We start from the raw sequence: 23,602 nt of genomic DNA on the forward strand, positions 1-23,602 counted from the left end.
CCTTCTGGATGATTGGAATTAGAGGGATCCTCTTCCATCTCGTGATATTCCTCCTCAGAATCTTCCTCTCTAATAACAGCCTTCCCTCTAGCTTCTCTTATTGTCCTTCAAAGAGTTCTTTCGTCTTGTTCACAAAAGGTAGGTATAGCTCTCCTTGTACCTGACATACAAACAAAACACAAGAAATACACAAAACCAGAAAACCAGTAACACTTTAATCTATTGCTAGAGTGATGTTTTGGTTAGCTTAGGCAAAAATTCAAACAGTTAATGTATTAGCTGAAAACAAAGAAAAAAATGCTTAATCTAGATCACCACCTCACTTAATCATTGTCAACCTAATCAATCCCCGGCAACGGTGTCAAAAACTTGATGTGTGGAAAGTGATCCAACACAAAACTCACTGGCAAGTGGACCAGGTTGCATCAAGTAATAATAACTCACATGAGTGAGGTTGATCCCACAGGGATTGAAGGATTGAGCAATTTTAGTTAGGTGGTTGATTTAGTCAAGCGAACAAGAGTTGATTTGAGTGATTTGTATCCAACGGAAGCTAAATTGGATGAAATTTAAAGGGAGAGGGGTAATTGACGATAAATTAAAAGGCAAAGAAAGTAAAAAAGCTGAATCTTAAAGTTCAAGTAATGTAAATTGTAGAAACTTAAATTGCAAGAAATGTAAATAGCTGAAACTTAAAGTGCAAGAAATGTAAATGGCTTGAATAATAAAAGGATTTGGGAGTTGGGATTGCAGAAATTAAATAAGAGAAAGTAAAATGGCATTAAACAGAGAAGTAAAGGATGAATTAAATTGCAACAGATCTAAACAAGAGAAGAATAATTGCTTGAGAAGACAAACAGAAAGTGAAATATAGCTTAATTGCAATAACTAAAAGAAAGTTGAAGATCTCAGGGGTGGAGGAGACTAGAAAACAAGTCTAGATCTCAAGTCCTTCCTTGATCCAACAAAGAACAATTGCAAAAAAAGTAGAATAATAAATTACAGAAGAAGTAGAAGATGAAAGTAGTAAATGGAATTTGGATTCAAATCTCAATTTCTAGAATTATGAAAAAAAACAAACAAAGCGATCTCAAGGTGATATTGAAACAGAATTTCTTCAATTCTCCGCCCAAGATCCAAGACAAGAAGTAAAGAGTGCAAAAGCAAGAACAAAGAAGAAGAGAGATCAATTCTCCTTCCCAATTGTACCCAAAAACTCTAAATCTCCAGAACAACAATGAAAAATAAAATTGAGCTCTCCACTGAAGTCCAGTAAAAAATTCTGAAAAGAAAAGCTCCCTAAAAACTTAAATCCTAAGCTATTTATACACTCTCTTCTAATGATCCTTAATCCTTGAATTTGGGCCCTTGGCCTTGATGGAATTGGGTTGAAGATAGCCTCTGTTGATAGCTCTTGGTCTTGAGAAGAAATCCGTTTGCACTATGGACTCTGGATCATTCATGTTTGAGTCAACGTTGACTCAAACGTCTTCGTGTAATGGCATCATGCAGAACGGGTGGTTGCTGTCACTCACATTTGAGTTCACGTTTGAGGTCAAACGTGAGCTCAAACGTGATCTTCTCCCAAGGCAATTTTCAGCCAATGTTTGACCTCACATTTGAGGCAAACATTGGCGCAAACATGAGCTTCTCCAGGGTGCTTCTTAAGCCAACGTTTGACCTCACGTTTGAGGCAAACGTTGGCACAAACGTTACTTCTTCCCAGGGTGTTATTAAGCCAATGTTTGACCTCACGTTTGAGGTAAATGTTGGCACAAATGTGAGCTCTTCCCAGGGTGGCTTTGCTATTATCCACGTTTGAGTTCACATTTGAGGCAAACGTGAACTCAAACGTGATCTTCTCAATGCTGCCTTCATTTTCATTCCTGCCATCTCCTTTCTTCAACCTTCCTCCAAGCCTTTTGGTCACCCATCATCAATCAACAAATGCATCAAAGCTACGCTAAAATCATGAGACTTCTTCTTATCCTTGACATATAAGCAATTATAGGACAAAATCTCATGAAATTGCATCAATTTACTCATGGTTGATTGAATCCAAGTACATATGAATTTCTACCCAAATGGCTTACTTGTAACTCAAGAAAGTGTATAAAACCTATTAAAAACAAAGGAAAAAGACTAGTAAAACTAGGCTAAGATGCCCTGGCATCACCTATTAAGAATGATCTTCATGGAAAATTTCATTATTTTGACTAAGCTTGTTATATATATGCAAACTAAGAAAATGCAACTAAAAATTCTAAAAGACCAAAAAATAACAGAAAAATTAAAATACAAAAGTGTTGGGATTAGAAATTGTCATCCAAAAATCGCTGATCGGTCGGACGACCTCCCCACACTTAAAAGTTTGCCCTGTCATCGGTGCATTCAAAGATGAGCAAGGGGGTACGGCGACTTTCCAGATTGCCACCTTCAGCTGGTGGATCAACCAGTTGCTGCGTGTTCTTTTTTCCTCTCTCCTTGTTGCTTATGGTGACTTAACCTAAAAATAGAAAACAAGGTAAGAAGATAAGTAAATGCAAAAGCAAGGAAGCATAGGTTGTTGGAATGAGGTGAGAATCACTAGAATGGAGTGAGTGATAAGTGTGTGACATTGATGAAAATAAGCATGTCACAATTACACAAATGGATCATTGTACTATTCTTGTCACTAAACACAACATGATAATTACAAGGATCATTCCCACTTTGTCATCCCCAAAATTAGAGGAAAGTAAAGTGAGCTTAATTGATCCTAGTCCATAAGTCCTAACCACTCATTAATTAATTTGGTGACAACTAGAGTCAATGGAGACAAATTATCAATCACTTGGACATTAGTAACTTAAGGTTACCCAAGTTACCAACCCAAGCCAAGAACGCAAAAATCTACACTAAAATCCAACCAAGCATTTTATCAAACACTTTGAAAAAAATAACAATTATAATTCAATTGAACATAAACAAATATAAAACATAAACAACATTAATTGAAATTAAAAGCAACAAAGTGTCATAAACATAAAGGCAACAAAAAAAAGGAAATGACAAGTAAAACAAGAAGAGCAAAGATGTAAGAACAATAAATTGTAAAGAAAAGTAAATCAAAACAACAATTAAACCTAAATCTAATAGGAATCAATCCTAATTCTAACCTAATTCTAGAGAGAAGAGAGAGCTTCTCTCTCTAGAATATAATTGCTCTTCCCTTGATCCATCTTGAATTCAGCCTTTAATAGCTTAAAAAATGAGTTAGATTTGGGCCTGGATGGCTCAGAAATTGCCGCTTGTCACAAGTACACGTGGGTGACGTGTGCGTGTCGCCTGGCAGATTTCCTCCTCACACGTATGCGTGGGTCACACATGCGTGTCGCTATAAATCCTCCAAATGCTCATTTCTTCATGAGTTCTCCACTTTGCATGTTGATGTGAGAATTAGTGTTGGTCTAGAATTTCTCAATAGAAAAGAACTTCGTTGCAAACATAGTTCCAAACTAACTAATAACTCTCAATCAAAGTTTATCACAAGTACAAACCCCAATAAAAATAAACCGAAGTATTTAAACCTCGGGTTGTCTCTCAAGGAATTGCAATGAAGTGCTCAATTATTGGCTATGAAGGAACAAGGGGGTTTGATTTGGTGATTGACAAGAAAAGTAAATAACAAGAAAGTAAATGACAATTAACTAATAAAGGAAAGGAAAAGAACTCTTGGCTAAGGCATAGAAATTGAGATTACCATCCATGTCCAACAACCATATATTGACAATTATGAGGGACTAACCCATCAAGTCTACTTCTATGCTTGAAGTATGTCAAATAAGCTTCATCAACATCAACCATAAGTCCCAACATAGCTATTAATTAGCTTAATAGTAGGTTAGTGTCAATGGACATCAAATTGATCAACATGGGACCCAAATCACCAATCCAATTAGAACCAATGACTCAAGGTCACTCAATTCCCTTAGCCTAGGCCAAGAGTATAGAAAACTACTCTATAACTAGTGAAAACATTTTATCAAACACCTAGAGTGTAATAAAAGCAAATATCACAAAATGCAAGGATTAATAAAAGCCATAACAAACATAAGAAAGAAATCAACAATAACAACTAAACTAAACATAAGAAGACATGAAAACATAAAATTGCATTAAAAGAGAATTGAAATTGATAAGAAAGTTCATAAACTAAATTAGCAAAATAAAAAATTAACAAGAAAACTAAGAGGATTAAGACAATAGAACAATAAAATATAAAGAATTAAAACTTGGATCCAAGAAAATTTGACCCAAACTACCCTAAATTCCAGAGAAAAGAGAGAGCTTCCCTTTCTAGAATTCTAACCTAAAACATGGTGAAAAAATAAACTATCACTACTCCCCCCCGGTTCCCTTCCAATTCTTGGGTTTAAAAGTATCAGAATCGAGTTGGATTTGGGCCTCCTTGAGCTCAGAAATCGCCCCCAGCGTATTGCCTTTAATGAGGTCATGTGCCGCTTCTCATGCGTATGCATGGGTCACGCGTACGCGTCACTGCAACTTTCCTTATCACGCGTACGCGTCGCCTTGACAATTTCCTTCTTCACGCGTGCGCGTCATATTTTCCATGAATTCTCCTTTTTTCATGCTTTTCTCTTTACTCCTTTGATCCATTCCTTGTCTTTTAACCCTGAAATCACAAATAAATATATCACGGTGATGAAGGAAAACTGATTCCACACAAACTCACCGGCAAGTGTACCGAGTCGCATCAAGTAGTAATAACTCACAAGAGTGAGGTCGATCCCACAGGGATTGACGGATTGAGCAACTTTAGTATGGTGATGAATTTAGTTAAGCGAATATTTGATGATTTGAGTGAAACTTGATTAACAGAAGTAAAATTGCAAGAAAATAAAAGGTAGAAGGTAAATTGACAAAATCTTAAAGTGCAGAAGAAGTAAATTGCAGAAACTTAAAGTGCAAGAAATTAAACAAGCTGAAACTTAAAGTGCAAGAAAGGTAAATAAATGAAACTTAAAGTGCAAGAAATTTAAATTGCTGAATCTAAATTGACACGAAACTTAAATTGCATCATGAATAAAGGGATTTGGGTACTGGGATTCAAAATTGAGCTGGAAAATGTAAATTGAAGTAAATCAGAGAACTATGAGATGAAGAGATTCAGATCAGGGTCTCAATAGCAAAACAAAAATAGTAAATTGCAGATGAATTCAAAATAGCAAGGAAACATAGATCAATTCTGAAATCCTAAAGAAAAATTGACAAATTCAGTGAAGTGACAACAACAGAGAGAAAGCCTAGAGCTCAATTGCTCTCTTGTCAAAACAGACAAGATTATATTGAAGAAGAAAGAAAATGAAACTTCGAAGAAAAGGAAACCCAGATCTGATCTCAAGCTCTCAAATTCTAAACAGAAAATTACAAGAGAAAAAGAAAAGTAAAAGAAAAGTGTGAAGTAAAAGTTTTTTTCAAATCAAATTTGATCCTATTTATACACTTTCTATTTTCAGTCATTGAGCAATTAGAATGGGCTTTTGGGTTGGCCTTGAATGAAAGTGGGTTGGGGTGCATTGTAGCTCCTTCCAGTGGAGCGCTCCCTGCATGAAATGAGCGCTACGTTCCTTCCTTACGTGTTCCTTTCACGTGCGCAACTCCTTCTACTAGCGCTCACTTATTTAGCGCTGCGCTCCTTTATTAAGCGCTGGCTTCTTGGTTGAGCGCTCTCCCTTGGTGCTCCCTTACTGAGCGCTACGCTCACTCATTGAGCGCTGCTTCTTTGGTGCGTGCCTTCCTCAAATTAGCGCTGCCTTAGTGAGCGCTACGTTTGCAATTTGAGTCTCACTAAAATTATAAGGTCTTTGCATCACTACAAGAAAAACACCCATTCAGGTACACTTGAAAAATGTAGCCAAAAGTGAAAAAAAATGATGCCTTAGGCTACGGCTACGGACAAATTCATATGTACCAAGTGCACAAAATCAAAAATACAACCACCAGAATTACACAAACAAATTTCAGCCATAGCAATACAACTTCAGTGTTAATAAAGCCAACAAACATTTTCAGCCATAGCAATTAATGTAAATGCAAGTAAAAAACTATGGAACAAAGAATAGATAAGGACATACCACATCTAAGTTCGGAAAATGTGTTGATCCATGGCCGCTATTCGCATCAATAGGAGACTGTTGGGCGTCTTGTAATAAAGCTTCTAGTTCTTCTGGCCTCATTCCAGGTTCCGATCGCTGCAGTAATAACTTGATCATATTTCGCAACCCATGAATCTCTTCGTCTTGTTTTTGCTGTTTGGCCTCTTATTTTTGCTGTTGGGCCTCCATGTGTCCAAGTTTATCCTTCAGACTGGACACTTCCTCTTTGTGCTGATTCTTGATTTCATTAATTTTAGCATATTTTTTTAAATCAGTCTTTGTCACAGATCTTCCATACAACCTTACCCGACCTGGTTGTTCTTTCCCGAATAAGGCCTCAAATGCTTCCTCTTCTGTTTCACCAGCAGCTTGGCGGTGTTGGAAGTCTTCCTGCATAGAAGAAACATTTAAAGCTGAGTTAGTTACTATATCTTAAATTTGAAATGTAATTATGAATTATTTAATGAACTCTTACAACAGCAGTTTGTGTTTCCTCATCCACTCCTTTCCTCTTCCGACTTGTTCGGGTAGCAATGAACATCTCAAACCTTTTTGGTTCCTCCTTTGTTTCCTTTGTTGCTTGCTGCAAAATAAGATCATACTTCGATTTCTTCCTTCAATTTATGCAAATATAAATTCTAATAAATATAAATCTACTATTTACCATAGCCACTTGTACTCTTCCGAAATTGATAGGCCCCATGCGATGTGGAAACTTCACATTTTCCTTGTGTTGCTTGTTTCTTTGACTTATTGACTGGAAGTGAATAAAAAGTTAGCATACAGTTACTAAAACGTGCAGCATAATGAGTTAGGAAAATCGACTAGCAAGGCTGCATTATTAAGCTAAAGCACTGAACAATACCCAAAAGCAAGCATAAAAGATCTATTTATAATACATTGGAACACCTGTTCAGTTTTTTCACAACTGTAAAAATTCACACATCACATGATCAAGTAAATTTTATAACCGAAAATATCCATTCACATTTTTCATGATTTCCACTTCCTTCTTAGCTTTATACTTCCATTTTAGTATTCCAATTGCAAAAGGCAATGACATCTCATCTCGTGTAAAATATGCTTACCCAAACCCCTCATCATTCAATCAATTAATTCCAGTGACCTATAAGTCAATCCAGTAAAAGCAAAATTCAGATGTGGTTTTCATGAGAAAATCTATTACTCAAATTAAATAAAAAAAATAACTTGGCAGAAAGTGTTATATCACATTGAAAAATAGAACTTGTTAGATGACTATACAAAGGTTTTCAACCACAAGTATTTACAGAAGCAACCAAAACCTATGGATAATTCAATGTTCCAAGTAGTCCACACCACAATTAGTGTTATATTATTTGCATCCTATGCAGAACTGTATCAAATTTAGAACTGTTTCCAGATTGAAGGCTTAAAGAATCAGGGTTGAGTTTGACGATTCGAGTTTAGCTAAGCTCCATGAATTTAGATGAACTCTCGAGTTTGACACGAACCTCAAATCTCAAGAGTATATATGTTCATAAATACAGTGAACAAAATTTATACATAATTTCTTAACATATTAAAGTAAGAAAGATTCAAATTTTATATATAACTTCAGTGGGAAGGGAAAGAAAGAAAGAAAGAGAAAAAAAATCAATCTCAAACTTGAAAAATGAAGTATGAAACAGAACAGAACCCCACTTCCAAATCAGAAGCATCAGATGCAGAAAAATTACAAAAGTAAATTCAAGGGGAAAAGGTATTCTACAATAAGAGATTATGTGTAAGAACTAAAAAGCTAGCTACTCAGATCCTTCATCTGCCAAATTGCTCTTTCAATAGTCAAATAGTTTCACATAAAAAGTCGACATATATAGTCTTTTACCTGGATTAGAGGATGACTCCAATAATAGATCAATTTTATGAAACCACTTTCTGGTACTTGAGGGGGTCGATTCTTCACCATATCTTCAATAGTATCATAGGGAACGAAGTGCTTTTGCTTAATCTTTCCTTTGAACCACTTCCAAGCATCTCGAATCGCTTGCATTACCCACTTTTCTCCACTGTCTGGGAGGAGAAACTTGGTCTGCATGATTATAGGTAATTGTTATATGCTCTTGTGCTGAATAAAAAAAACTGAAATCAATAATTACCAAGTGTTTTACGTTAACATAGTCCCACATGAACTTCTTAGCTTTAGGAGGAACAGCATGCCAACTAGTGTACAAAAGACTAACGAATCTTTTATTTCTACCAATAGTGCCAACAAAACTAGTTAAATTAGAAACACTTTGGTCGGTTGGTCCTACGGGCTGTCCAAGATCAAAAGTGACTTCTTCCCGCTGTTCCATAGTCCTTGCATAAATCTCCTTGCAAGTTGTTTTTCCACGGGTTTTCTTCTTCTTTGGCTCTCCTAGTTTCATTCATTGGTCAACATCAGATTATGCTTAATTAACTCGAGCTCAACAAGCATATAAAGCAAACAAGTACACAAATATAAAAATTATAAAAATTATAAATCTGACATATGTAGTTGATACCATGAAGTGGACAAGTTTTAGCTATTCTAGAAATCGATCAAAGCACACAATTTTTAAGCTCATTCCACATCATGGACTTCACTTAATTGTGGCCACTGGCCAATTATGAAATTACATACTCCACATGCATTGGCAGATAGAGATATTCATGTTGGTAATTAAAGCTTCCAGATTTAGAAATTCCACATAATAATAATTCACCTGAAAAGTAATTAAGATAAGTGCCTTTTGCTTCAAACGTGTCATATCAGAATCTAAGTAAACTAATGGTAGTAGGGATCAATCATAAAGTGTTCACACAATGCATGTAGTCGCAGCTTCAAACAACTAGATCTACCAGTCCAGTTTTTCTATAACAATTTAAAAAAAAATAAATATTTATCATCAGTAGAAGCAGAGCAAAACAGTACCTTCTTCATCATCAATGTCCTCCATCACATGTTGATAATAGTCTTTATCAAGTGCCATGCTTTCTTCCCCGTCCTCACTTAGTTCAGTGCTTGTTCCTTCAATTTCCACATCTATCCCATTTTCCTTTAAGAATTCGTCAATTGTTGTAGCCTTTACTCCTGGCATCCTCTTACCCTTTGTTGATATTCCTTGCTCCAACATTGCACTTTCATTGTGTGGGGTAGTTTCAGGAGAAGGCAAAGTTGTGTCATCTTGCCCTGTTTGAGTCTCTTCATCTGTGAGTTGAATATTTTGCTGCTGCCCTTTATTGATTGTGAGTTGAGTAGAACTTGGACAACTCCGCTCTTGGCTTAGACTTGTTGACACGTTCTTTTTCAGTTTACGAATTGCTTCGAGCTTCCTTGTAAGTTCATCTGCCTCCATGTTTGTAGGCTTAGACTTCTTCAAGCCTTGTGTTGATTTTCCACCCTACACTCCATTCTTGACTTTCTCAGCAGTAGACATAGTCAATAGCTCCTTTCTCTTTTTATTTTCTGGCTGTTGCGGTGGAATTTTTGGCTGTACTTCCAAGGTGGTAGGCGTGGAGTAGTCCTTTTGCTAATAGAGTCGAATGTGCTTTGTAGATGACTAAAATCCAGCTTCTTTGATGTGGATTTCTTCTGTCCTTTGGTTGCACGCATCTCCAATTGACTTTCAGGTTCATCCACCCTTCGCTCAGCTTTCTCCTTGTCATTAGCAGCTGCAGCTTCCATTTCATATTTCTTGCGTTCAGTTACAATCCTTTGTCTCTTAGCCTCGAATTGTCTAAGCAAATTCTTACTTGATGTAGCTTTAAGATCAATAAATTCCTTATTCCTACACAAATAAATTAGTTAAGTAGAGTCAATATACCCATCAAAATCAATATAAGAAAAATGTAAGAGACTGACAAATTAACTAAAAAATAAGTATTACTTACAAATAAAAATGTGAAGAAGAAAACTTAAGTATACATATGTACATATTAAGCAATAAATTGCTTAGGATGACCAATCAGAATCAGAATCTCCAATGAAGTCTGCCTCATATTCTTGGGCAGAAGTCACTTGGGGAACCGTTTCAATAACCGTGGGTCGTAAATCAGTCCTCTCCAGAATAAGTTCATCATCATCAGCTGGTATGGCAGGGTTCGTTATACGCTCGTGTTGTTCACTATAGTGTGTTTGACGGGCCTCAGACTCATATTCATCGCTTGTTTTAAATAAGTCTCTTGGGACAGTTTCCATAACATAATGTTTGTTATGTTCATATGGATCTTGCACATAAAAACACTGATGTGCTTGAGATGCTAGTATAAAAGGTTCATCCTGGAAGCATTTCTTATGGAAGTGAACAAATGTAAGCCCATACTTATCTCTCCCAGCATCGTACCACTCACACCGAAATAAGACAACCTTAAAACGCCCAAAATAGTCTAACTCTACTATCTCAAACAAACTGCCATAATAAGCTACATTGTCTTGGATTGGACTTTGATCTTTAGCACTTGCAAAGCTTGAAGTTAAAGCAGTTAATGTGACACCACTATTTTGTGTTTTTCTCCTTGCCTCACGTTCCACCGTGTGAAACCTGTATCCATTAATTACATATCCAGAAAATCTTCTTGCAACAGAGCTTGGACCTCGAGATAATTCTTTTAGCCAGAAAGGCACATTTGGATCCCTCGCACAAGTTTCAAACCACTGCGCGAATGTTTTGTTGTGAACTTTTGCTTTTCTCCATTTCGTTCTCCGCTGATTGTTAACCTCTTCCTCATGCTCTCTATAATTAATAATAGTTAGGTTTGATCTAAAAAATATGGGTGAACTTGATCGGAATAAAAAAAGTTTAATTAAGTTACCTAACATAATCTGCCACTTCTTCACAATTGTGTAATACATACACATGGGCTTGAGCAATTGATCTGTCATCTAGATTAATTGGTTCTCCATTTCCCACGCCTAACGAACGACCTTTGTTAGAAAACAACTTTGATGGCACAACTTCATCTTCGTTAGGATCATCATCATTCCGAGGCCGCTTATTAAGTCTTGTTTGCACACCTCCATGCAAGTATCTTGAGCAGAAAGTTAAGCACTCCTCAGCCAGATATGCCTCTGCAATAGAACCGTCGGGCCGACTTCTGTTGCAAACATATGACTTTAATGTACACATGTACCTTTCCGGAGGATACATCCAACGAAACTGCACCGGACCTCCCAATCTCACCTCATTTGCTAAATGAATGGGAAGATGAACCATTATGTCAAAAAAACTAGGGGGAAAGATCCTCTCAAGCTGGCATAATGTTTCCACAATCTCTAACTCCAGTAAATCTATCTCTTCCAGTGTGATGAACTTTTTGCACAAGCGACGAAAAAAGGAACTTAGTCGAATCAACGGAATAGCCATATGATCAGGAAGGATGCTTTTAATTAGTATTGGTAGTAAATAGTGAAGCGTAAATTGAGCATCGTGGGTCTTATACCCAGAAACTTTTCTTTCTCCTAGATGTACACAGCGTGATATATTCGAAGCACTGCCATCAGGTAGCTTTGTTGTCTTCAAAACACCACAAAAAACTGACTTCTCTGCAGCAGTCATAGAAAAGCATGCCTTTGCCAACTTTGTTCTCTTGCCATTATTCACCTCCTTTGGTTGAAGATTTTTCCAGATACCCATTTCTTTTAAGTCATATCGAGCATTCAAATGGTCCTTTGTCTTACCTGGGATATCTAAGAGAGTTCCAATTACACTGTCAAGTATATTCTTCTCTATGTGCATGACATCTAAGTTGTGACGCAGTGGGTTCTTGTGCTAGTAAGGCAATTCAAAGAAAATTGATCTTTTTTTCCAATTCCATGGGAAACTATTTGATGTACTTTGCTTCTTTCCAAAGACATTCTCAGCATTTAGTAGCATCTCAAAAATTTCGGGTCCTTCTATAACAGGTGGAGGGGGTCTTAATTCCTGCTTCCCATTAAAAGACCTTGTATTGGTTCTCCATGGATGATCCATGGGTAAAAAGACACGATGGTCCATATAAACTGTCTTCCGACTATGTTTTAATTGTAAGCTACTGGTATTTTTGTTGCAACAAGGGCAAGCCAACTTTCCCTTTGTACTCTACCCAGACAACATAGCATAAGCAGGAAAATCGTTGATTGTCCACAAAAGAGCTGCCCGCATGTGAAAGGTCTCATTCTTTGACGCATCATAGGTTTCGATCCCTTTTTCCCACAACAACTTCAAGTCTTCAATCAATGGTTGTAGATACACATCAATGTCTTTACCAGGTGATTGTGGCCCAGGAATAAGCAAAGAAAGCATACAATATTCGGGTTTCATGCACATCCACGGAGGCAAGTTGTATACCATCAGCATCACGGGCCACGTGCTCCAAGAAATGTTCATGCTACGAAATGGGTTGAACCCATCACTTAACAAGCCTAGTCTAATGTTGCGAGATTCTTTTGTAAATTCTTCATCCATTTCATCAAGGTTCTTCCATGCCAAGCCATCAGCAGGATGCTTTAACGTCCCATCTTTTACGCGCTCCTCATCATGCCACCTCAGACTAGCTGCCGTCTTTGAGCACATAAATAATCTCTGAAGTCTTGGAATTATAGGAAAGTATCTCAGAGTCTTTGCAGGAATCAGATGACCTTTCTTGTCAGGTTGGTTCTCGCTATTATCACTGGAATTTTTACTATATCGAGAAGTTCCACACACACTACAGTGTTTTTCATCCTTTAGTTCTTTTCTATACAGGAGGCAATCATTAGGACAAGCATCAATTTTTTTATAATCTAGACCTAAATCTCTTATCATAGACTTTGTCTTATGGAAAGATGAAGGTATGTTAATGTCAGGCATGGCCTCTTTCAATAGCTCAAGAAGTGAAGTGAAGGAGGCATTGCTCCAACCGTGTAAACACTTTAACAAGTACAGACGGATGGTAAAAGATACTGTAGAAAATTTCTTGCAACCCGGATATAACTCTTGACTTGCCCCATCTATTAAATTGTAAAACTTTTTAGCCTCTTCATTTTGACCTACAGTAACACCCTCAGCATGAGATACATCTCCAAATGCATCATTAAGCAGTCCTTCGATGTCATCACGTGCACCTTCTTCATCATCCGTGTCATCGTCAACCGCCATCGGGATTGCCCATTCGCCATGATTAATCCATGTTCTATATCCCTTAACAAATCCGTCGGCTACTAAATGGTCGAATACCACATCTCTTCTATACCAATTAATGTTACAACACCTCTTACAAGGACATTGAATTTGTCGTCCGTCCGGTTCTCCCTCAGAGTATGCAAAGTCTAAAAAACTAATAACACCATTGATATACTCTTCGCTATACCTCGGTAGATCCATCCAATCCTTTGGCATATCACAAAACCTAATCGATAATTATTAAATTTTTTAGGCGGAAAATTTATAAGGGGTCGCAAAGTGAAGATTAGAAGAATAGAGGAGGCAGGGAGTTATTCGCTACAAAGGGAATGGGCAATGAAAAGGACATTCAAAGACTTGTAACTAGGTTGGGAAATAGTTCCTAGTCTTAGAAGTAATTCTCTAGAAACATATTGAGGTAAAACAAATAAAGAGAAACATAGAATTTATAGTACAAATATAATAAGTTAAATTGCAACTTCAAAACTAACAAATCAAAAGAATTAAAGTATGCATTGTACCTTGCCATGACACGATCAACGTTTTAACAAAATCTTCTTGGAAGACCTTAACCAAAAACTTTCGCCTTCAACCTTAACCACGAATAACTGTAAAAATTACAGACAAAAAAAATTGTAATTGCCATATCCAACCATTTAACCACGAATTTAGCACAATCATCATTTAGCAAGAATTAAATTGATACAATCAAACAGATTTGGGACCCAGCAGCAGCAGCAGCAATTAAATTATTCAACAGATAACGGCAATCTAATTAAGTAAAAATACAAAATATTATTGTGTAAAACTATGATATTTACCACTCTAATTTTTTAATTAATTAATATTCTTCTGCTCTGTGATCCACTCCAGCATGTTATATCAATATTATATATATACATAGCTCATGATATTCATAACTAGTGTACCCTTGTTTGGCTATTCCATAATGGGAATGGCTCTTTCGAAAAACAGAGCACCCAAGCAATGCAACTATATATCCAGTTGGCAAAGAATGTTCTTTAATAATAATGAAAAGAGTTATAATAATAGTAATTTTTAGGGAAATAGTTCTAATTAACTTTATGCAAGCTGATTTTTTCACACAAATTTGAAGGAATCAAGAAATTTTAAGCGGAGAGAATTTTAATGTTTCCTTTTTTCAGTCAAATAATTCAGATTCAATTCATTTTCAATTTCATTGGGTTTTGACTTTTTTTATTACTATAATTAAAGAGACCAAAGAAATAAATGCCACCTCTCTTTAATCTAATCCTGTTTAATTACATGCAGTTTCTTGAATCTCAATCAACAAAGAATAAAGTTAAAGTAGACAAACAATAATCATTTGTTATCACAATAATAATATGGCATGAATCTTAATTAGATAGTACATGGCACAAAACTATACTCATCACTGTACAGAGCCAATCTTTAGGAGATTATTTTTCAAAAGAAAAAAATTCATCTCAATTTGCTAAAAAAAGGTGGAAAACCATCAACTACAAAATCAGACAAGTATAAAGAGTGAAAATTGAAGGATCTTGTTTTGATGACATGGACTCTTGCATCGATGACTCCAACTTTCAAGAACAAGATAATCAATTGTGTTATATTTCGTAAAATGTGTGATAAATTACATGGGCAATGGCATAGTGTTGTAGCAACATGTCCTAATTAAGTGACACAGGTGCACCATCAACCTCAACAAAGATAGAACAACAACCACCCTCATACTCCTAATATTATAAACCGTACCCTCAAAACAGTTAAACAGAGCAGGTAGAACAACCCTCAATACTAAACCACCAAGCAACCCCATTTATTAGGATGACCAACCAAAAGACATAGATCCAAGCTAACACTTGTGCATTTTAAGTAATTCAGAAAAAAGCCACACACACACACACATATTCTTCAGGAGACCAAAAAATCAGAACCCAGATTTCATAACCATAATAAAAAACTATTATTATTATTATATTAATATAAGAAAAATAAATAAATTAATCAAATTGAAATACCCAGTACGGGGTACAGATTAAAATTGGAAAAAGCACCAGAAATATCTTCACTTGAGGTGATTTAAGTGGGAAAAATTAAAAAAAAAAGTTTACCAGAATGAGCAAGTTGGCAATGATACATATTGATGTCTAAGAGAACTAAAAATTTATATCAATTTCAAAAAAGAGAGACTACAATGACATTTAAGATCAATGCAGGACTAACTTGAGTGTTATGTATATATCTTTGGATGACATGAGTATTTTTCTCCATTATAGAATCTTTTTTGGGGGGAGGAATTTAAAAAGCTTTTACAATACCTCAGCCTCCTTGATAGGATCAGCTTGGTTACGGTACTGATCTAATAGTGTCTGCACGGCTTTTCCTTCTGGAGAGTCCCTCACATTCCTAGCGCGGACGCGAGCTTGAACTCGAACAAGAGCCTACATGCACCTTAGAGTAACAGCAGCTTGCTTCCTCGCTAGCCTTCCGCGAAATATAGCCTGCAGCCTCACCACTGCCCTCAACGCTCTCAAAGCTCGTCTTGCCTGCAACATTCATCACATAATTAAGGTCAAAAACTCAAAATAAACAAGTAAGAAAAATACAAATACAATCACATGGAACACAAGTTTAACATACTGATAAAACTCTCTGAACACAAGGATCAATCTTGCAACTATGAACTACCTCTCTCTGGTCAAATCGAAACCCACCAACATTGTGCTCAAGCATTCCTTAGGAAACTACAAAAAATTGTGGCTTGATGTCTTACAATGGACTAAGCTTCAATAAGTCAAAGTCATACCATGGTTGAACTCATTCAAAATTAGGATCTAGTTAGTAATTCTTCTGCAAAAGATCATGCTGTGATCTTAGGAATCATGATCCTTACCTGACCTAGAATTTTAGTAATTTAACAACAACTAACTATTGCATGTTAAAGATACTAGAATTAGAAGTTGAGAGTTTTTATTAAAGGAAAAAAAGATTTAAATGATATTTCTGGCAAGGATTCAGTATCAATGAATAAGCTAATGAAAAAACCAACCATGAATAAAAGGAGAAATGATACATATTGATATTCCTAGATATTGTAGTATAAAAAAACCTAAAAACAATTGAATTTCAATAAACTAAGTAGGATTCTGTCTCAGATAAGCAGAGATCTAATAACTTCTTAACCATGTTGCATTTCGTATCATAGTTTTTTTGATCTTTCTTTCAACTGTTTAAAGTAGTTTGAATGCTTTTAAACTTGATAACACCATTCAGCAGGCGTATATATAAGGAAGTAGGTCACGAAGATGAAAGAATTGTAATTTGTAATTTTCCACTAATGATAATAAGTATGACTTAGTGCTAAAGCTAATAGCATCACTATCATAGAGGTTTAGTCAACATTAAAATAGAGCATATGGGAATAGAAAGATCTGGCAACAGTTCAAGAAAAATTGATAGACCAACTACAATAATTTAATTTCTAACTTATGTCATATTAGTCAGAAAATTCTCTATCACACTAATTTATTCATTGATTCTAAGAAAGGAAAACTATATTCATGAAACACAACAGAATAGTTATAAATTGCTACCTACGATATCCTCAATTAGTTCTTCAACAGAATTCAAAGAAGAACACCATTAAGGACAGCTTTTCCAGCCATATCCTTCATCTATTTCACCTTTTTGTGCACCACACTATCTTTGTCCATCAACTGTTTCAGCCCTTTCTCTCTATGCATATATAAGTAGAACCATATACTTTGCTCTCTTGTGACCTCTAATTAAAGAACCATATACTACTTTTAATTTCTATGTAGAAGAACTATTCAATGATTTTTTCTGTACAGAAGAAACCTTGATTCATAGAATTATTCGTGACAGAAATATATTAAGAAATCTCGATTTTCTTGTCTTACCGGAGGCAATTAAGGAAGCAATAAAGAATCATAACCAATTAGTTCCATGTGATGGCAGTGACTGCATTTCATTTTTCTATTACCCAAACAAGTATGGTTTAGAACAACAAGCAACCTCTAGTCAATTCAGATTTCAGTAAACAACAACTGAATCACTTGAACTAAACCAAACTTCAGATTTCACGGATAACAGGCAATTAGTGTACAAAACTCCCAAATTAAAAACCCTAAATCGGAACCCTAAACCTCCAATTTCAGAACTAAATGAAAATCTATACACACCTTCTCGATGATGGTGAGCAGAGAGAACGATGATGCTAGGCGCGCGGCGACGGTCGGCACAGAGACAACAAGAGTGAGATACAACGGTGAGAGCAGAGACAACTTGGTTGAGCGGCGACAGTGAGTGCAGATACGACGATGGTGACCAGTGATGGTGAGAGCAGAGACTACGAAGGTAGATGAACGGTCTGGGTGGCGCGCTACGATCTGTGCAAGAGGGCGACTTAGCTTCGATTGACAGTCAGTGTTTAGTGGTTAGTGGGGGTGGTGTGTGGCGATGAGTGGTGAGTGAGGGTCAGTGGTTAGCTTCGATTCACGATGATGAGTGGTGAGTGAGGGTTTTTTGAGGGTGATGATGAGTGAGCTGAGGGTGAGTGGTGAGTGGGGGTCAGTGGTTAGCTTCAATTCGCAATGATGAGTCAGTGGTGAGTGGTGAGTGAGGGTTTTCTGAGGGTGATGATGAGTGAGCTGAGGGTGATGATGAGTGAGCTGAGGGTTTTCTTCTAAAAGGGTGAAATGGTTTTCTTTGTGAGCTGAGTGTGAGCTGAGTTTTTTTTTTTTTTTTTGTGAAAGGTGAAATGGTTTTCTTCTCTTAGAGGGAAATTTTTCATTAAGTGTGAACTGGATAAAAAGTTAAGAGGGAAAAAATTTGACAAGTATTAAATTTTTAGTTCTAGATACATTAGGCATCACTTTTAAAATGCACCCAAAACTTAATAAATAGGCTACTTTCTAAAAGCGTTCCCTTTGATACGAAAAGTGAATCCATAGGTATCAATCTACGGCTACGCTTTATAAGTGATTTCTATAATACCTAAGGCTACACTTTTTAAATGATGCCACAATTGTGTATCCTTTTCTCTTATAAAAAGGCAACACGGAGAAAAGCGTAGCCTATTCTATGAATAGGCTACGCTTTTCAAATGTAGCTTAAAAAAAGTGTGGCTGAATGGGTATTTTTCTTGTAGTGCATCATTCATAAAATCAATTAATTCTAGCATAAACCTTATGATTTTGTGTAAAATAAATGATGTTTGATTGATTTAAAATAATCATGAAAATCCACACCAATCACTTACTTATTGTGCAAGAAAGTGCATAAAACCTAATGAAACAAGTGAAAAATGCTTGTAAAACTAGCATAAGATGACTTGTCATCACAACACCAAACTTAAATCTTCCTTGTCCCCAAGCAAGCACTAAACATGTGAAGAAATGAAATAAAGCAGAGAAGCATATATGCCATTATTTAGCAGGTAATTGAATTTGGACCATGGGTTTTATGCAGACAAAATGCAGCTCAATTATTCTTTATTGATAGATATGAATGATACTCACGGAAACTTGTCTCTCAACAAATTTCCCTTCAGCAAGTATACCGAATTGTCGTCAAGTAATAACTCACAATAGAGTCAGGTCGAATCCCACAGGGATTGATTGATCAAGCAACTTTAATTAGAGGAATGTTCTAGTTGAGCGAACCAGAATAGATTTGCAGAAAATTAAATGGCGGGAAAGTAAATAGCAGAAACAGTAAATGCTAGAAGTAAAGAGCTGAATGTAAATGGCGGAAAGTAAATTGCAGAATCTTAAATGGGAATGGGGTAATTGCTCATAAAAGTAAATGGCAGAATTTAAAGAGAATGGGTAAGATCAGAAATGGGGAGTTCATTGGGCTCAGGAGATGTTGCATTCTCCGGATCAAGTTCATTTTCATCTCTTCCTCAATCAATGCATTCACTGATCTCCTTGGCAATCTTAGGTGATCGAATTCCAATTTCTTGGTAATTCAATTTCTCAAATCTTGATCAATAGCCAATTCCTTGGTCAATTGCTCATGAGAAGAGATGAAGTATGGTCACTGATTATACCACATGCATTTCCCAAATCAAGTGTTGGTAGGATTATAGTCACATATCCATCCAAACCCAATTTGGTCCAGCATGAGAAAGCATTTCTAGCATGATCTCTTCATTCCTCTTTCAAGGTTCAGAAGAGATCCAAATATGAATAGCTTCTTTTCCAAGATAACTACCCAATTGGATGAAGATCGAAAGCTTTCTAGTAAAATCAAGAGAAAAGATAGAAGAAGGAAAATGAAAACTAATATTGATCCATCAAATTACAACAGAGCTCCCTAACCCAATGAAAGGGGTTTAGTTGTTCATAGCTCTGGAAAATGAAAACAAAGATGGAGAATACATGATGAAAGTAAAACTAGAAGTGCAGAGAAAGTAAAATACAGAGAGTAGCTCTATGCCAAAGGCTCCCTAAAGTTTCCAACTCCCAAACTAATTCAAAGCTACTCCTATATATACTACTCTTCTCATCTTCTAGTTAGCTCTTCAAGTCTTGGGTATGGGCCTTTGAATCTTGAGTTTGAAGCAGTTATCCTTTTCATTGGGCTTAGCTTTGCTTGCAAAGAGAAAAGGTGAAGTATGCAGGGACTTTGACTCAGGATGTTAGTGGTGTCAACGTTAAGTGAAAGTGTGGGTTCGAGAACGTTAGTGACAATCACCTTTTTCACTAACGTTCCTATCCCAAATATGATCACGTTGACTTCAACGTTAGTGGCACTAACGTGACCACTAACGTTGTCAGGGCTTATTTGTGTTCTTAGGCTAAGTGCTCTATAAGGGGGCAACTCTTTAGAATAAGCTTTCAGCCAACACTCCCGAACCAGTTCGTTCAAGGTGCTAGGTGTTGAAGCACCGCTAAGGACCTACTTCCTCAAGTCTCTCCCCCATACATACACACCACAGGCATATGGTTTGTTTATTTTCTTTCCTTGAGGTCTTGGTGTCCAGCACCTCTTTGGGTTACTAAATGTTCTGTAGCAAAGATTGCTCTTGATAGTGGACTTTCAGCTGATAATCCCGGGTTAGTTAACCCAAGTTACCAGGTGATAAAGCACCCCTGAGAGCTTAGTAATCCAAGCAGATCCTTGGTACAGGAACACCACAGACACATCCCTCAAGACTCAAACCCTTGGTGCCTAGCCTTTTTTCTTGCTATTTTTTTTCTTTTATTCTTCAACTTTGATTGTTCTTTCCCTTTTTCTTATTAGGATCTTGTTGTTTAGCTAGTCTCATGGGGTGTGTTCAAAGCATATGATTTAGGACAGATAGTTGTCTTCCCACCTTGTTGGTGAACTAACTTAGCTAACTTATGACTACACCACAAACTTAGGAACTTACTCCATAGTATGAACTCCACTCTGGTCTTTTATAAAACACTCATTTTCTTTTCATTTGATTCGAAGGGACAAGCATACAAGTAAGTAAGGAAATGATGCAGTAATGACATTCAGACTAGCAATCCTAGACCTAAGCAATGAAAAACTTAAAAGACAGAATTTAAAAGGTTCAAACTAACATGGAAGCATGTTCTATTTCATACAAGATCTTCCTTATTTAAAGCATAGAAAAAGATTGACCAAAGAAGGAACTCCACCACCTTTTACTCATGTGGATGCCCATGCTCCCCTCCTTGTTTGTCCTCTTTATGTCCCTCTTGGGTGCTCGTACTCCCACTTTCTTTTCCTTTTCCAATCAACTTCTTCCAGAAACCAGCATCTTCCATATTCTTCTTTAATGTTTCCTTCTGCTGTTTCACCTTCCTTTCTTCTTGTTATATAAAATCTTTTTGGACCTCATCATATATAGGGATGGCATAATATAGATGATGCATATGACTAGACATGTAGTTTAACTTGGCTTGAGTGTTTACGTTGAACTCCTCCCTATGTAGTTGCCGTCCTTCATTAAGTACACTGAACTCGTTGAATGCTTTCATCTGAGCTAGCTGCTGCTGGTTGAGTTCTTGCAAGCGCTTATCTCGACGCTCTTGCCTCTTATTCACTTGGTTGATGGCTTGAGTGAGCTGGGAGTAGTGTTCCTGTTGCTGCTCCATTTGTTGTTTCTGCCACTCTTCTTGTTGGCTCATCCAGTTGGACTGAAGGTTTAGTATTTGCTCTTGTCCTTCCATATGTCTTATCCCCAAGTCTTCAATGTCTCTTAGAAGATGATTCAGATTCAAGTTGGTTGGGTCATACTGTTCTTCTTGTTGATATTCTTCATGATGAGACTCTTCTTGATGAGCTCCTTCTTTTGGTTTTCGCTTTCCTATTTGAGGTCTTCTTTGTTGTTGGGCGGGCGTAGTATAGATCAGACGCTGGAGTGTAACTAGCCTCCCAGGGTTCACCCAGTCTGGATTGCTATCCTCGAAGACTACCTTGGCTTTTGTTCACAATCTGAGAATGGTGCTGGGGTACCAAAGCCTGGCACCCGAATCAACCTTCTCAGCTGACTCTTGAATGCCCTTAGCTATGAGTTCATGCACATTGATTTCTCCACTTTGTACTAGGCAATGTACCATAGTCGCTCGATTAATATTGACCTCTGAATTATTTGCAGTTGGGAGAATAGGCCTCCTCACCAGTTCAAACCATCCCTTGGCTTCTGGGCTAAGGTCTCCCCTCTTGATGAACCGGGGTCTCTTATCTGCATACCTTTCCTAGTCAGCTCCTATGACACATATGTCAGTCACTATTTCTTCGAGTTCATCATTGTCAGGGCTCTTATTTATCCTTGCATGATAACTAAGCTCATCAAAATATGGTGATTTCAGCTGAAGGGCTCTTGTTATAGCATTTGGACTGAAGTCGACCTCTTTTCCTCTTACATAGCTTTTGAAGGTTGGGGCTTTGGTTTTATCTTCTCTAACCACGTTTGCATAGAACTCTTTGATGAGGTTTGCATTGATCTTCCCTTCTGGGTTCGTGAGCCTTTGCCATCCTCTTTGTTCAATTTTCTCTCGAATCTGTGGGCACTCATCCTCGTCAATTTGGAATGTTAACTCAGGTAGTATCTTCTTGAGCTTTATCCGTTCAAATTTGAGCTCATGGAACGTAGTTTTGGATCTCTTCTCATCAAAAGGGATGCTCTCCATTGGTTCCTTCCTCTTTTGCCTCTTGGAGCTTGATACTGCCATGAATTTGAGTTGCTGTGTGAAGAGAGTGAAAGGTACGGATAGATGAGGAATTTGGTTGGTTAGGACAGGGTGTGATGAAGGAATTTGGATGCCAAAGGTGTGAAGTGTGAGAAATAGCACTTTGGGTGTGAAGGGGAAGTACGGACTAGGATTCACTTATATAGGGAAGTGAGGAGGAGATGAAAGGTGTGGATTGATGGGGTTGGTGTATGATGAACGGATGGGGTTTTGTATGGAATAAGCACAAGGATTACCAACTTGATGGGGTTGGTTCATTTTCCAAGTTTGTTCTTCTTCCAATGTTGCATGGCAACCATTCCCCATGCATTTCCCCTTGAGACACGTGTGAAATATTTTCCTTTTGTGTTATCCGAACCTTCCTCATTTAATTGTCCAATCAATCCCCTTCAATGCTTCTTTCCCTTTTCCTATAAAAATAAAATAAGAAAAATTAATATCATTGAGAAATTAAACTTTATGGCTAGAATAATAAAGAAAAAGAACTAGATTGTTTATTCATGAACACCAACTAACTAACTAACTGTGTATCCTTATATGCACATTGGTGGCACCTTGGGTGGCACCAAACTTAGTTTGTAGCACTGTGATGAAAAAGTTTTGTTCAAGGCTCCAAGACTACCATGCTCTGAATTGCATTCATGCTCTCTCGGCATGCCTTGAACACCAAACTTATTCTTCACTATATACTGCCTAGTAAGGATTTCACCAAGTGTTTGTCAAGTTTGGGTTGGGATTCATGAATATTGACTTATTCACTATTTTCTAAAAGCATATGAAACATGGGTTGCCTCCCATGAAGCGCTTTTTTAGCGTCACTAGCTTGACGTTTCTCCTTCATCAGAGAGGTTGATAATGCTTCAAGCCCTCCCCTCTTGCTGTGGACCTATATCCATTGGTTGTATCAATGATCTCTACATGTTCCAAGGAGAGAACTCTGTTGATAGTGAAGACCTTAGGTAACTGAGATGGTACAGTGGGGAGATCAGGGGAGATATCTGGGAAGTAAGCTGAGATCACTTTATCCCCTGGAGAGAAGTCCTCGGTAGGGATCTTCTTGTTCCTCCACCTCCTTGGTACCTTC

At 37.1% G+C, this 23,602-nt stretch overlaps 2 protein-coding genes and 1 pseudogene across 2 annotated transcripts; all 3 read right to left on the reverse strand.

The window, feature by feature from the left end:
• Nucleotides 1–6,323: 6,323 nt before the first annotated feature.
• LOC110264650 (uncharacterized) lies at nt 6,324–6,861 on the reverse strand. The gene is made up of 3 exons (XM_088494822.1): nt 6,823–6,861; nt 6,634–6,741; nt 6,324–6,548 (listed from the first exon to the last, which is right to left on the reverse strand). The coding sequence occupies exons 1-3, from the start codon at nt 6,859–6,861 to the stop codon at nt 6,324–6,326; spliced, it is 372 nt and encodes a 123-aa protein (XP_088350948.1).
• Nucleotides 6,862–7,938: 1,077 nt separating this feature from the next.
• On the reverse strand, nt 7,939–9,151 carry LOC107607351 (uncharacterized). The gene is made up of 4 exons (XM_088494823.1): nt 9,094–9,151; nt 8,309–8,556; nt 8,026–8,229; nt 7,939–7,959 (listed from the first exon to the last, which is right to left on the reverse strand). The coding sequence occupies exons 1-4, from the start codon at nt 9,149–9,151 to the stop codon at nt 7,939–7,941; spliced, it is 531 nt and encodes a 176-aa protein (XP_088350949.1).
• Nucleotides 9,152–11,929: 2,778 nt separating this feature from the next.
• Nucleotides 11,930–13,522, reverse strand: LOC148553453 (uncharacterized; annotated as a pseudogene).
• Between the last annotated feature and the right edge of the window lie 10,080 nt (nt 13,523–23,602).

The sequence above is a fragment of the Arachis ipaensis genome, chromosome B7 (genome assembly GCF_059453495.1).
Source record: "Arachis ipaensis isolate K30076 ecotype BB chromosome B7, ASM5945349v1, whole genome shotgun sequence".
Taxonomy (NCBI): domain Eukaryota; kingdom Viridiplantae; phylum Streptophyta; class Magnoliopsida; order Fabales; family Fabaceae; genus Arachis; species Arachis ipaensis.

What these genes read in the sequence shown, in the direction of transcription:
- LOC107607351 (XM_088494823.1), bottom strand. Translation starts at nt 9,151, where the DNA reads ATGGCACTTGATAAAGACTATTATCAACATGTGATGGAGGACATTGAT. An exon ending in GGACATTGATGATGAAGAAG is followed by an intron (nt 8,557 to 9,093) that starts GTACTGTTTTGC and finishes GAATGAAACTAG; the next exon opens with GAGAGCCAAAGAAGAAGAAA. An exon ending in TCATGTGGGACTATGTTAAC is followed by an intron (nt 8,230 to 8,308) that starts GTAAAACACTTG and finishes ATAATCATGCAG; the next exon opens with ACCAAGTTTCTCCTCCCAGA.
- LOC110264650 (XM_088494822.1), bottom strand. Translation starts at nt 6,861, where the DNA reads ATGGGGCCTATCAATTTCGGAAGAGTACAAGTGGCTATG. An exon ending in GAAGAGTACAAGTGGCTATG is followed by an intron (nt 6,742 to 6,822) that starts GTAAATAGTAGA and finishes CTTATTTTGCAG; the next exon opens with CAAGCAACAAAGGAAACAAA. An exon ending in AGGAAACACAAACTGCTGTT is followed by an intron (nt 6,549 to 6,633) that starts GTAAGAGTTCAT and finishes TCTTCTATGCAG; the next exon opens with GAAGACTTCCAACACCGCCA.